The sequence below is a fragment of the Malaya genurostris genome, chromosome 1 (genome assembly GCF_030247185.1).
Source record: "Malaya genurostris strain Urasoe2022 chromosome 1, Malgen_1.1, whole genome shotgun sequence".
In the NCBI taxonomy this organism is placed as follows: domain Eukaryota; kingdom Metazoa; phylum Arthropoda; class Insecta; order Diptera; family Culicidae; genus Malaya; species Malaya genurostris.
In genome coordinates this window covers 139,192,463-139,208,790 of record NC_080570.1, presented here as the reverse complement: position 1 = coordinate 139,208,790, position 16,328 = coordinate 139,192,463, and the positions used below count along the sequence as shown (strand labels likewise).

Genomic DNA, 16,328 nt, shown 5'->3' with positions numbered 1-16,328 from the left:
TGGTAAGACACACGATTACACATCAACCGACACGCAAAAGCACTGACTTATAAAATCCAAATTTCGATCGCACTTTTTGCTTGTATCGATTTCTAAACGCCCGAACGCCCCCGGTTGCACCACCCAACCTAACCCAACATCGGACTACTTACGAAGGCTCTCATTATGCAATCACTTTATGTTGTTTTATTTTTTTCACTTCCAACTAGGCCTCTGATTGACTAATCGATGCACGTGGAAAATAATCACTCACAGTCAGTATTGCACGTAGTAGAAAAAGCAGTGTTTTTTTTTTGTTGTTATTTTACTATTGAGTGCTTGCTGGTTGCTGAAACCGTAAACCTCCTAGCGCGATCGGATCGGACCGACTTGGACTAGGACTGTTTGCGAACTGTGCCTCCTCGATGGGTAGGGAAGCGGTTTTATACGAGCCCGGCCACCGAAGAGCAACCCAACCGAAACCCTCCGGTACAGGCGAAATCTCGCTCGCTCTGAAACTCTCCACTCCGATCGCGTGTTCAGAAGAAAACCGAAACATGCATCCCGGTAAGGATCGCCCCTGTTAGACTCTCAATCATTTCTCACTCTGTGTCTCTCCGGTGCCTGCAAAAACAACAAAGCCGAAATCGAGCGTCCAACAGGTGCGAGAGTTGAGCCTACCGGCCAGAAAACCTACGCCAAAAGGCAACGATCGCTTCGCGTGGAGCGTGTGGAAACGGTTGGTCGAATGGTTCTCGTTCTTCTTGTGGTTGGTGGCCTTTTCCCCAACGAGAAATTGGTTTCGATCTCTATTCACCGGACCGTGGCAACGACGACGACGACGACGACTAGCGCGCATGGCTTGCTGCTCTTATCGGAGTGGTCCAATCAGTTTTAGTTGTTTTTTTTTTTGTTTCTCTTTTGCAGCCTACTGTGATCTATCAATGACTGCTCAGGCTCAGTACGAGAACCTTTTTTTTCTGGTTTAAGAAGAAACAGAATGGTCCGCCCAGAAATCCGTTGCACTCCACTGTTCCGATAGGATCGATCGCCCGGATCAGCTTCAGATACAGTTCGATTGCCGCAGGTCGTTGCGGCGCGTGATGAAATGTTCGGCGAAAGGTTCTGGTTTAAAGTTACGACCGGTTTGCAGGTTTACAGGCAACTTTGGATGCATGATATTTGAGCATTTTCCGTGGTTGTCGTTGTTCGACCGATTCGAACACGTGGATACGAGTCGAAAGGGCGCTCAACCCAAAGCTTGGAACTGTGCCGAGTGAGTTTTACTATCTGAAATTGTAGTAGCTCCGAGCTTGCTAATGTTATACTTAAGAGGTGTTTCATATTACTGTACTTAGTTGGCTACATAATTGATAAGTGCTGGCGAAAACTTGTTTTCTTCCACCGATTCTCGAACCGAATCCGACTATCAATAACAATTATGATTATGTTTCTGTGAATTAGAGTAATTATAACGAGAATTTAGCCTAAAATATAGCGATAGGAAAGTGAAATTCCGGTTTGTGTTACAAAAATGACTTGATTATTTAACCAATAAATAATTTCTCTTCTACATTTGAAACACGAGTAGATTGCACTGTTCAGGTGTGCTCTAGTTTTAGAGGTATAGTTTATGTCAGTGTCAAAATTTAAATCTGGAAATAATAACAAAAAAACTTGGAGTAGGTAATGTCAGAGACCTAATCGCGAGATTGACGTAGGACTGCATTCGAGATTTTAAACCGTTTGATCGTTGAGGATTTTGTAGTTCTAAAAAGGACCATTCGGTTTCGGATGATTACGTTCGTATTCTAGGAATTAGGGCGGCAATTTAAGATGGTTTTCTAAATAAGTTCTGCACTTTACTGTTGAGGTCCCGAAAAGGACCGTTATTGGCTTGGGAGTCTTGGAAAAAAAAACTGTTTGGCTACGGAAGATTACGTTAGTATTCCAGAAAGTAGGGCGCCATTCCAGGTCATTAGTAAGTTTGTTTGTGGAGTTAAACTTCATTCAATTCAATTGAAACCGAATGTGGAACACAGTTCTTTATTCGTTTCTCTTACAGTTGAAGCTTAGTTTAACCAAAGATAAATAATAAAGACATGTATGTGCTTACAAACTTTTTAAAAAAATCTGGCTCGTTCCCGGTACTTTCTAAAATGACCGCACTCACCGCTTGGTGGAGCGCGTGATTAATTGCATTGTTATCATTTCGACCAAAGTTTGACATGAGTAGAACAAAATGGAATGTCAACATTGTCACTCATTTCGCTACCGTATAACGAGTTGTTAGTTAAAATGGGAAAACTGTGTTGTATTGGAAGTTGTCGGAGAAAATCTCCATTCGTATCGTTGTTTAAATTTCCGAAGCAAACAGAGAGGTAATGATATGAATTTTTGTTTTGTATACCGTATAATAACGTACGAACAATATAAATAATTCATCTAGACTTCAAGATTTGATTGAGCTTTGCGGAATCATTGGAAAAGAAAAGAATGGCTCAGGAATCCAAGTAGAGCATCGGCGAATTTGCTCTGTACATTTCAAGCCTTCAATGTTTCGAGATCCAATGAATACATCGAAAGGGTAATTATTTTTATTGTTTGGATTAACATAAACTCCAACTTTTTTCATAAACTCCATGCAGCTGAAAATCTGATTCTGTACCAACCGAGTTTATATCAAACCAGCTTGAAATTGATTTGGTGCAGAATGACCTGACAGGTAATTAATAGTTTAGTATGGCTTCTTTTTGAATGACATGACTTTAAGGAAAATATACATATTTGGGAATCAGAAAATTTCTTTCTTATTGAGGTATGAAGTATTTAACAATTGTAAATACCATGGACATGAATTCAGCCAATTATTGCTTGCTTCGGTAAAGTTAAAATTGAAAAGGCTCGATCAAACGCCTTGGGACATTTTCGAATAGAAATTTCTGGTTACTTATAGAATTGAAAGGTTTCTAAAATTATCTTTAACCATGATTTACACTTGGTATGCAATATTTTATTACAAACTCCAGTTTCATCTCAATTGAGGAACTTACCCGAAAAAGTTTCAAAGTCGATTTTTTAAAAGCAACATTTTTTTCGAGATAATACCAGATCTAAAATTTTCATGAATTTCTAAGACAAATGGAACATTCATTGCTACCATATTTGAAAGAAATTTGAAAAAACTCGGATTGGAAATGATTTTCCCAAACTTACATCCCGTCAATCTCAATATTGACGGAGCTATAATTGTTCTATTATTTTCATTTTATTCTGTTTTCGAAGCAACCCTACCAACGAAAACATAGGACACATGTTTCGAGCACTTTTGAAAAACTTTCCATTTATTATAAAACTTTTCCAAAATATGTATTTTTGCAATGAAAATATTCGACAATTTTTATTGCGCTTTTTCGGATTTTTCAACACTAGATTTTTTTAAAATAAATGAAAATGTTTTATATAAAAAAAGTCATGAACACCTTTGCGTCCCCATTCATATCTTTTTAGAAGGGAACTCATGGTACATTATTCTAGCAATTTGTGCAATACAAGTAACTAAAAATCGTAAACAACCATGCGTCTCCATTCATATCCATGGCGCTTAGTTGAAACAGTTTAAGTAATTCATGGCTTGGAGATTGTTGTAACGAGATGGAGGAAAAGAATTTCACCTTATGCATTAGTTGAAAATAATCTTTTTTTTCAGCGTTGCGAATTTTTCAGTTCAGTGTTAATTTATGAATGGGGATTGCGCATTTTCATGAAAGTACACAATTTTTCAAACCGGCCAGATGCATTAAAACATATAAAATTGCAGGAAAAAATGATTTTTTACCAAAATGATGGAATATAAGACTGGTGAGTAAATTTGATTATTTATTTTATTTCAAAGTTTGAAATAAATAATTTTATTTTACAGTTCGACTGTGACATGACTGCTTTGGAAACAAGACTCAAACTTGCCCTTCAAAGAGTGTAATTTTCATTCCACTGATGTTTTATCAAAATAAAATTTGTTGTGGTACACAGTATGTATGGCTTTTATTTCACACACACACACACTGATATAATAATAAAACAATCCTTTTGCAATTATCATGAAAGAATATACAATTGTTTTAAAATTGCTTTTATACCTCTCTCCCTGTTTGTGTTGCTCACAAATCAAGTTCTACAATTAGTATAGTCTTGGTATTTCATATAATTTCATTCTTCGACACCTTGACAATAAGCAAATTGTTCGATGAAAGCTGTTAGGAATATAGTCAAATTTTTGTCGAGTGAGAATAAAATTTTCAATAAATCTTTTACATCATATGCGTTTCAATTCACAAACGTCGTGCCACAATGAAAGAAATAAAACAGTAGAATATTCCTCTAAAAAACATAAGCTAAGGCGTTCAATTATAAAGACGTTCATAAAGACTCATTTATTTCATATATTCGTCAACCATTGATTTCGATTTGTTCACATTATTTATGCAATCTACTCTGTTAACATTTGGAACTACGTGCTTTCAGAGGTTTTTTAGCGCTCAAGAAAGTACTCGTATGTACCATTACTTCCAACGCGAAAAGTATACATTGTAACTTTCTTAAAGTAACTGCTATAATATTGCTTCTAGTCTGCTGTAAACTGTCCTCTCGCAGTTAATTTAAATACACGAGAGATCATGTTATTAGACGATTACTTTAAAACAAACAAAATATTAAGGGTAACATAAAATCTCAATATATACAAATGAGCTAACGAATCGAAAGGGTTCTCACGGTTTGACTAGAGATGTCGTAATATCGATCGATTAATCGAATAATCGAGTAAAGGCACAGTTAATCGAATGAAATTTAATCGATTGAATTCTTTCAGATAATCGCAATGATCGATTAATTTCCTACGATTATTGGTTCGATTAGTATTGCGAATTTCAGCTTAGCATAGAATGCGACGGAATCGTCGCAGAATTGCGAATTAATGAAGGTCAGAATCACAGATACCAAGTTGCAGATTTTATGTGAATTTGATGAATTTTCTTTTTTAGCAAACTATGCAGTTTTGCAGACTTTTTAGAGGTTTTCGAAATTTTTTCAGACAGTCATCTACCTTGATCGATTAAAAAAAAATCGTCTGGTGAACCAAGGGCAATTACAGATTCAACATGCAATTTTCTTTTACGACAAGAAATAATTATATGTTTATTTGAAGCCTCAATGAGTATATGTATCTGTCAAAGATGACTTTAATTTTAAAGGAGATGATATACAATTTTTTATAGTAGTATATTTTGTCGTGAATACGACTTACTTTACTATGGGGCGCCTTTTCAAAATTTACCCTCTGAGAGAGTGATAAGTTTTTGATCGTGAATATCTCCTGTTACATCTAACGAATCAACATAATTCTTGCTACATGCCATCGGAAATATGATCACAATTTTATGATAAAACTTTCAGTTGTGTGACATATTCTTAAATAGTTCAAAATGAAACTTTTCTGAAATGTTTGGTATAAACGAGTATCAAAGAGCTCATATTGCATAGCTTCATATGGCGCGTTTGCCTTTCTCGTATTTTGAAAGCTCATAGCTCAGTGATCTGTAGAAGGATTTATATAATCTAACTACCAATAGAATCGAAAATCTTCAACTTGAACGTGTATCACAACAATATTGAAGTTTTTCAATAGTACACTATTGAAAAACCTGTTTGATTTAACCCATGACAGCACCAGCCAATCAGAACGCGAGATGTCTGTATCTATACAAGAGCATCCATATAAAAGTTGAATGGTTCACTTTTCCTATCATTTGCTGAGCAACTCTTCCCGAAACAAGACACACGATAGCAACATCGAGGACCTGTCGTCTCATTGTTTCCCGATATGAATGCACGAGACACCGTCAGCACAATGACATCGAAAAAGGCAGCCAAAAAGTCCAGCAAGGCCCATTGCCGAAACAAGACACACACGAGAACCATGTCAGATCTCAATATTTCCTACCAAAAGATTCATCAAGATGGGAGTTAAAATAATTTGCACCGTCACTAACACATTCAATTACGAACGGCAATGCGAAAGCGAAAGTGATGATTTTGAACACATCTTTATACTAGTATACAAATATGCCGTGCGAAACAGAGTTGCCACAGATCAATATGTATTTTTGTCGCGATTCTTTAGTATGCGGCCGAAAACAAAAATTGTTAGAACAAATGTTTCCACTTGATTTGCGCATTCTACTTTCCAGGCGTATCAGAACTGGCTAAACTTAAAGCAATTCTAAATATTTCTTTATCACAGTAATGTGGTCATCCTGAAAAGTACGGGGTTTTCAACGGATGGCCAGCTGCAGATGGCGAGGGATGATTTTCGTTTTCGTTGTCATGGGCAGCGTTACCGGTCAACTCCAACACTTCGGCAACCAAGTACTCCATCACTGCCGCCAGATAGACCGATGCACCAGCACTGACACGCTCGGCGTAGTTCCCCTCCCGAGGCAAACGATGGATTCTGCCGCCAACTGGGGACTTCAGACCAGCACGGTTTAAGCGGGACTTTGCCTTGCCCTTAACTGTTCCTCCTGTGTGCGTGTTTCTGCGTAAAAATTCCACAATACGCAGTTAACAGCTCGACGACCAATTCAGTACTGGCTGCCGCTCTGCTAACTCTCTCTTTTATATCGTTTCACTGTTTCCCGTTCTGCGTATAGGAAAGGAATTCTAACAAAGGGGACGTCCTACCGTGCTACCACTAGCACGTATAAAAGGAAATGTGAAGTGAGAAATAGCGTCATTTAAGTTAAAGCAGTTACTCTGTACGTACGAGACACCGTCAGAACGATGGCTCCGAAAACAGGTAGAAAAACAGATTTGTACCGTCACTAACACATTCAATTACGAACGGCAATGCGAAAGCGAAAGTGATGATGTTGAACACATCTTTATACTAGTATGGGATCGTGTGAAAATATGCCATGCGAAACAGGGTTGCCATATATACAGGTTAATCTGTATTATTATTATTACTATCATTATTATTATTAGAATCACTCTTGCATACCGAAGATCGTAGATACATTTCAGACCAGGCCATTGCAATTGTCTCGTACTGAAATTTCGAGAAGAATCAGATATCTTCGAACTTCATAGCTTCAATAAAAATAAACTACAAATTTGTCGTACCTAGCTTCCTATATTAGCAAATTAAAAAGGAATTGTTTCAAGTTTGGAATATATAGTTGTAGAATAGTAGCTGTTTAATGTAACTAATCTGTACTTTAATGTAGGTGTATCGCTTCAAATTCTATTAGTGAAAAAGAGGAAAGCTTGCACAATTCATACAATCAATCAACTAACTGATATTCGGAAAAGTGATGGGAGCGTATCAGTTTTTTCGTATTCACGACATCCAGTTATGTCTCTGACATTACTCACCCGCCTTTTTTTAGTTAAAATCGAAAGTGTTTCAAGTAAAGCAGTAGGTGAACACAAAGATTTCGATTAATACCAATTTAAATATTATGTTTGTGACTTGGGGTCTCGAAGAGGATGAATTGATGCGAATGACAGGTTCGCTTCCTTTGCGGCATTCTGTCGCTTTTTGGCGCATCGTAGTCTTTGCTAACCGCCAGTGAAAATTACAATACAATAAAATGAAAGAAAAGACTCCAGTTTCACTTATGTTCATTATAATCTTCTCAATTTTATTCCTCAAATTTGGTTTCGTTTCATTTTGTCAATGAGTTGAGAAGTTTTAATGGATGCCATGTGCACAGATTTTCATTGTGCACAGTTATCAAAAACTGCACAAAATTCTGTTGATTTTGTCGTGAATACGACTTACTTTACTATGGGGTGCCTTTTCAAAATTTACCCTCTGAGAGAGTGATAAGTTTTTGATCGTGAATATCTCTTGTTGTATCTAACGAATCAACATAATTTTTGCTACATGCCATCGGAAATATAATCACAATTTTATGATAAAATTTTCAGTTGTGTGGCATAATGTTTGGTATAAACGAGTATCAAAGAGGATAATTCATAAGGCGCGTTTGCCTTCCTCGTATTTTGAAAGCTCATAGCTCAGTGATCTGTGAAAGGATTTATATAATCTAACTACCAATAGAATCGATTTTTTTTTTCAACATAAGCGTGTATAGCAAAAGCATTGAAGTATTTCAATAGTACACTATTGAAAAACCTATCTCATTTGACCCATGTCAACACCAGCCAATCAGAACGCGTTCTGAGGAAGAGAACAAAATATCTGCTGCTGTACAACAAATCGTTCAAGAAAAATGTTCCGAAAAGTTGTGAATATCATAGTGAGTTCCTCAATTTGGTCCTTCTGAATGCTAGAAACGAATCCCTACAGCATATTGATAGTTTCTTTCAATAAATTATGCAAATCCGAAATGAAATAATCGACATTAAAATTCTGTATGCGGCTATTTTTATAGCCGTTAGGACCGCCCATTAGTGAAAAAGCTACAAACGAAATAACATAAAAGGGAATCTCTTAACAAAATTTGAATCAGTTTGGATTCTATCGCCACTGCGAGCAGATGTGTTTTGTGTCGTCTGCACAGCTAGTTTCGCTTTCGACAAGAGCGATTACGTCACAGCTGCCAGTCATTAGCATTGGAAAAAAAACAACGGTGAAGAGCATTACACAAAATCAGCCGTTCTAATGGCTCTAAAAGTTTTCTAAAGAACTATTGGGATTTCTTGCTCGCAAATCGAAGATAAATATCCTCAATTAAGTGCAAATCTAGAACAGTTTGATTTGATTTTTGCACTTTTCGCTGTGTGAAATTCACAGTAATCGAGATCAAGTAAAGCCTTCTTTGTTTTTGCGAAAAATGTGAAAAAGGGGAATACTTGCATAATTCATACAATTGATATTCGGAAGTGTTAAGGAACATGTCAGTTGTTTTCGTATTCACGACATCCAATTATGTCGCTGACATTACCCACCCGCCTTATTCTAATAGATAATCTCTGGTTGACATTTTCTTTATATTACTAATCTTTCTTTATTTATATTACTAATCGCACAATATTTTTAATAAAATTAAACCAAAATTGTTTTGAATTATTTACCTATGAATCGTCTGCTTAAAAATTTTAAACCTGAGATAATTCAAGTTTCCTGAATTGACATTCTGAAAGCTTTAGTTCCATGCTCTCACATTCACCTTTTCGAAGGCTATGAATTGTCACATAAACCTTTGCGTTACTATGATTTTAACAGTATTTTACTATTCAAACGATGAGAATAGTAAATTAGGTTTGCTACATAGGATATCATTCGCAACAAACAAACAAATGTATATTGTTTCGCGTGATTTTTTGTTTTTCTTAGTTTGTTCTTGTTTGAAAGAGCCATATTTTGATTAAAAGCTATTATACACATATTTACTAGTCTATATTACTAGTTTTTGAATTTATATACCTCAAATTGATTTATTGATTTCTAGTAATCTTAGTGTGCGAGGACCGAGAGCTTAATTAAGTAATTTAAACTTCATTCAGAAAAAACAGTGTAATGAAAACGATGAAACGGTTAGTTGCTGATCAAACATCAAATTAATAGATTCAAACTCAAATGTTATTACTTCATGGTGGCTCCAAACAAATTGTGATTATTACAAAAATATGTCGTGTTTGTTTTAAAGTCACTAAGCACCCTGCCACTTACTTGAAGATCTGTTATGTACTGGCTGAGTGTATATCATAACAGTAATCGAAGAAGAAAAATTCTCCCTTTCGTTTGGTTGTTAAAAATATGCTCTATTTTGAATAATTCGCCTGCATTTCTTCAAAGAAAATTTTGCCATGTGACTTAATGGTGTTTATAAAAACGATACTATTTGATTCAAATTAGAATATCTATTCATTCTAATTACTAGGCATTTGTTTAATTTTTGTGCGTGAAATAAGTAAGTTGTTTCGAAAACAATCTGGCACCACTTGAAACAACAAATCGACTTAAACAAAATTGACAATCGAACGTAGAACTAATTTCACCTGACCCGCCATCTATGTTTCATTATTTGAACCTTTCTTAAGATTGATTTTTTCTTATATAATTTCAATTATTTTGTAGAATTCTAGAACTTGTTATAAGAACTGTTTATTTTAAAATGTAAGAAAATTTATTTTCTTTCGTTTCGTGTAATCATTTTTGTTTTTATAAGATGATATGTTGATCAATATCGAGATCCGGAATTAGTTCTTAGTAAAAAACTATTCCTCATCATAATATCGCATATTCGCTTAGGTTTGCGCATCAGTGCGGTCTTTCAAGTAATATTTTATAATGTACGCAACGAATAAAATTATTATCAACATAACCTTTTCTCGCATGCTAAGATCAGATCTGAAAATATGCCTGGTTTAAAACAGAATCTTGGGTGCTGCTACAATAACATAGGTAGAAATTGATTTTTCTCACACTAAAATTAACTTTTCGCTTGAAAAAATGACGTTGTATGTAAGTTATAAAGGATTTTACAAGTGAAAATTCGGTTTTCCCTTGTATTTTGACAGCTAATATTGCAATCATCATCCTCGCACACGTACGCATCTGGCAGTGAAACACAACGTTAGATCGCCCATCAAATTTAGTCATGCTTAATCGCAAGCTAATCGATTAATCGAGTAATTCTGTACGATTAATCAAGCAAATCGATTAGTTTGAAAAGTTGTATTCGATTATTTACTAATCGAGTATTTGAAAAAACGCGACATCCCTAGGTTTGACATTTACATTATGAATGTGATGATGGGAACTCAGAAGTGCAACCAATTTATCACCATTGGTGCCAGTTTCACGGAGGACCGTAGATGTGCGCCAAAAAAAGTTCGTGACTGTCATGTCTGGAAATTCGTTTGTGGTTTAACCTTCTTCAGTTTATCTCTTGAAGTAACAAAATATCTTTTTCAATAGTGTGAGAGCAGCCTTCAAATGAGGTTCATGTAAACATTCGAATTGGGTCGAGATAATAGTAATAATAACTGAAATATCAATTACAGAACAATAATAAATTAATTGTTTCCTCATTCAGTGTTCATTTGTAATACTTTGGAGCACATCTCTTTGAATTTAAAACAATTGAAAATCATCAAGCTGGTGTTAATCCAAAACTCAAATGTAAACCGTCATCCTTCTATTCATAGTTCTGGCCGAAGAGAATGTCTGAGTTTGTGTAGATGTTCATTCCTTTTCATTCGAACTTGCTCACTACCAACAGCGAAGACAATGGAGCAGGTAGACAACTTGGCATTTGAAACTAAAACATCAATTGACTAGGTACAATTATTCCATTGAGGATGAATTCTGGGAGCTTCACTTGCGTATGACAACAAAAAACGTAATGAATAATACTATGTTCACACTATGAGTTAAAACATGTTTTAACTCTGATTTCGTGTTTTAAGCGAAATAACATGTTTCACTTTTGCGTTATTTCATACTCAGAAACGTCTTATTAAAACATGTTTTCCCGAAATAACATCATATAATTGTCAGTATAGCACAACCCTGCTAGCATTTTCCGTCACTTTTCGACTATGTCAATTGACAAGCTGTTCAACAACAGCAGTTTTCCATCAAAGTAGCCATGCAATCATAATAAAATAAAACTGAAAACTGGTACCAACGTTGCCAGGTATACCGATTTCTCTGTATTTATACAGATTTTTGACCTCTATACCACAATACAGATATGTACTCCCAAAATACCGATAGTTCACGGATCATACAGATAAGTACCGATTTTGTTTTTTAGCTTGTATAGATATGAAAAAAGGTTGTCGTGGGACCTTTTTTTTCGCTCACCTCTTGGTGACATTTTCTACTACTTATGTAGAAGAGATATTGATACCGATATGATACAAATAGATTTTTGCGCCGAATACAGATTTTTGGAAAAATGACCTGGCAACGCAGATAGGTACAACCATTTTTGTAGTGTGAACAGTGCTGTTTTAACTTTATATTACTATCGTTAAAACGTGTTATTTTCGGCCAGTGTGAACATAGTATAAGAATGGATTTGCTGATAGTCAGCGGCCATAAATTTCATTTTTCTCTTATATTATTCGATAGAAAATGATATTTTACCACACTGCGTAAAATCGCTCATATATTTCAATATTTAACACATCTTAATATTTGAGTGAAAGAAACTATCAAGTGCTGGACGAGATTCAATTCTGGCAGTCAGAAGGGCCAAATTATGGAATTCTCATGTGTATGTGTATGTGTGTTCCAAAACACATACACATACACATGAGAATTCCACAATTTGGTCCTTTCTGATGTTTCTCGAACGCGTTGCAGCCAAATGCCAGCTTTGTTTGGTGCGAATTTCGCACAGCGAAAAGTGTACAAAGCTAATTCAACTATTCTTTAGATTAGCACTAACCTGATGATTTTACCTCCGATTTGCAAAGAAAAAATCCTAATAGATACCATTTAGAGCCATTAGAATTCGATTTTGTATAATATTACCCATCGTTGTCCACTTTTCGTTTTCTTTTTCTCCAATGTAAACGACCAGTAGATGGATGACGCAATCGCACTTGTTCTAGTTGTTGTTTTCTGCGTTTAGGGTGGATGAACGGAATCTCATATTCGTTATTGACTGAAGCACCAGTTGAATAATGCCGGGTGTAGTTCCATTATCTTGACATAGATGGCGATTTGCGCACTCGATGTCTTTGCAGTGGTTCCCAGACTTTTTTGATCGAATACCCATTTTGAATATGGTATCGATTTTACTGCCCACCGAGTAAAAAAAAAAGTTATCTGGCAATTATTGGCGTTGAATTCTGGGAGCTAGGCTTGCGTATGACAACAAAAACGAAATGAATGAGAAGAGATTTGCTGACAGTCAGCGGCCATAAATTTCATTTTCATCTCATATTGTTCGATTGAAAATGAAATTTCACCGCAGTGCGTCCAAACGCTCATATATTTCGATATTTAATACATCTCAAGATTTGAGAAATTCAATTCTGGCAGTCAGAAGGGCCGAATTTTGGAATTCTCGTGTGTGTGTGTTGATGTTCGGAATATTTTTCTTGAACGCGACGAAGATAAATGCTTGCTTTATATGCGCTCGTTTGTTGCGCAAAGTGCGCAAAGCTTAACAAATCATTCTAGATTTGCCCTAAAATGATGATTTCTACCTTCGATTTGCGAAGAATTAATCTTAATAGTCCTTTCGATTACATTTAGAATGATTGATTTTGTATAATGGCCCCTACTTCTTCTTCCACTTTTTCTTTTTCTTTTTCTCCAATGCAAACGACCAGCAGCTGGATGACACAATCGCTCTGGTTTGAAGCGAAACTCACATTGCGAACCTCCAACGGCAATAGATAGAGATGGTACATAAGGTAATTTTCCTCTATCCTACACAAAAGAAATTAAATGTTAATTTAAGATCCTATCGAGCAAAACTTGGGTACGTAAAATTAACGTCAATAGAGACACACAAAAATCTCACACATCATTACTCAGCCGGAGAACTAAAGATTCGATCAGTTTTTGCATGTGGAATTGGATCGCAAGGGATAAACTAACATATAAACCATTGTCGGCTGTGCACAATTAAATCAAATACCATGTTATTTTCTACCGGAATGTCTTCTGAGTTGTGTTTCATCACACCCACAGTAGTTCAATTGGCAGAACGATTTCCCCGGATCAAAGGAATTTTGCAGATTTGTAACTGTTTCTGAGAACTTTATTCTATATCATTTATTCTATCTTTCTGAGAACTTATAACGCCAGTTTTTGGATTTCGTCATTTTTATTTTATCAGTCATATTTTTAGTCGGTATCTTCGTTGGGTAACGGAGAAATATTCTGCCTTAGGTATGTTTTCTTGAGGCCTCTGTGGACAATACTGTGAATTTTCCTAGGTACTCGCCCAAACGTAACTTCTTTACCTCGGGTTATGGTTTCACTTTTTGTGTGAGAGACAAAAACAACAACATTTGAAATCAAACAAATTATTTGCCACTACAGTCTTCCAAAAGTGAAAATTAAGACAAAAATTAGGTGTTGGTGATGAATTGTTTGTATTAATTTTATTAGTATTTGATGCTATGATTGTTAGAAAAACTCACAAGTCCTCGCACTCATTAATAATTATGTGATATCTCAGTTTGGTAACCCAAACATACATGTTATCATTCTTCGAGAGGTATAAAGACGGAATCGCTATACCATTTTTTTCAATAATGTTTCATATTCTAGGGTATGAACAGTTGAAAATTTAGCTTAAACATAAAAATGAATTTTTCATTTAGACACGTCTGTTACAAGTAAGCTTCGATCGCAGAATGAAAGAAATTTTCGTTTTCATCGTATCAACAAATCCTTAACATATCAACGAAGTGCAATTGTTTATCATGGAAATTACAGTTTCCATAGTTACGCTAACTTTGATTTTAAGTGGTGCCAATTTCATCATAATAAACTATCACTTTGAAATTAGAGTATCAATTTGTTGAGTACGCTAAGTCGCTAAGTTCGACCTCAACAAGCATCGTGCTTACAGATTGATTTTGACATTTGCTTCTCGATTGTAAAATGGCCGTCATCATCTCTTCTGGAGACACTCAGATCGATAGATATCTGCATTTAGAGTTCCGGTAGTGTAAAAAATGGTTGACTTCAAACCACAGGAACATATTGCTTGTCATACCAGTTCCTTTCGACCGAATTTATCCACTTAAATCGACCTGTCCGCATCGCTCACATCCTCCTCAACGACGACAGTAGAGTATTGTGGATCTGGAATGGTTTTTAAGTCTCATCGTCCATTCCGGATCGCATGAATCCGGACACTGCAAAAGACGCGAACACAATTTCCGGGCCCTTGTTGCTGCTCGCTTCTTCTGTTCTACACTTTATTCCCAGATTTCGTAGGTCTTCAGGTAATTTCGTCTCTTGATTCACTGGATCATTCCGACACTCGTTCCTGCTTTTTTGGCCAAATCACGTATTATTCTTCATGATTAGAGATACCACTTTCTGGTCCAGTTTCGGGTTGGAAGCACCGGGTTTTCTGCCTCTTCCTGGTAGCTCATCCAAATAATAGCGTTCCCCAAACTTATTAATGATGGTTTAAACATTGGCATGATGCATTCCAGACCGCTTCGTCAATTTTCGCATAGTTATACTCTTCTCACTTAGCCATGTGCCGAGAACCTTAATTTTCACTTGCTTTTCAATACGCGACATTTTGAAAACGCATAATTTCAACCGCACAAACAAGTAAACAAATGAAAGCTGACAGCCAAACGCACAGCATGCTGTGATCTGAGCATAAAAAACCATCACAGATACATGCGTACAACACAAATGTATGTGGATAGCTTATTTTCGATACACTCCTTATAACACATTTTTTTGTTTTTGACTCAACATATTACTAAAAAATCAGAAACGATACTACTGAACTTCTGAAAGTTTCTGTGCATCAAAAAAATGAAAAATTGCAATCAATGCTGGGTTTATAACTTTATAAAATTTGTACTGATCATCGTATGCAAATAGACGAATGCCAATCCTATTTTAATCATTCTAATAATTTGTATTAATACACGACTTCTTCGGTGCATTTTTCACCTGTATAAATTTTTACCTATATGTGACTGGTTTTTCGATTATGCTGTCAAAACAGTGTCGAACTGTCAAACGACAAAGTGGTTGTGTTACAGCGCAGAATGGACAACACAAAAAATTCAAGACAAAGTGAATCAGAGTTGAAAAAGTTTGAATGAAGATAAGTCCAACTTAGCCTCAAAAATGCAGGCAAAAGTTTGCCGAGCTGAATAGAGTTTCCCTGACTAAAAAAAATAAGTACCCTAATTTCTTCATTAAGGTCTGAGGAGAGAGGGTCGCGCGTTGAGTTTTAAATCTACCACGTGGCTCGCTCAATTCTCTTTGCGCATCGTATTTCTCTTGTACTCTCTCGTATATGAGCAAACTGTACCGGGTTGCCAGCATACATTTTATTATTTTGATGAGAAGTTTTATCACAGTAATCTATCGTAAGGGTTGGACATTACATGATTCCAATGAACAATGAAAAAAAATATTCAACTTTCACAAAGATTGAATGTCTGTGTGTTTGGCAGCCTTGTCAAGCCAATTTTATTTCTCTCTCCTTTTTCAGAATGCTATCAGGAAACCAAAGCGAAAAAAATGGCGGATACATTGAAACTGACTTTGTTTCACAGAAAAATACAAGACTTTGTGTTTATCGCGATAACATATATGTTTTTATGTACTAATCGCATCTAAACTAAATTATCTAGACTTTGTC

At 35.8% G+C, this 16,328-nt stretch overlaps 1 protein-coding gene across 1 annotated transcript in view; it reads right to left on the bottom strand.

The window, feature by feature from the left end:
- LOC131428304 (histidine-rich protein PFHRP-II-like) overlaps positions 1 to 16,328 on the bottom strand; it is a 31,152-nt gene that overhangs the window by 1,365 nt on the left and 13,459 nt on the right. The window contains exon 3 of the mRNA XM_058592151.1: positions 153 to 174. Coding sequence (XP_058448134.1) covers positions 153 to 174 — 22 coding nt within the window. The remainder of the gene's footprint in view (positions 1 to 152; positions 175 to 16,328) is intronic.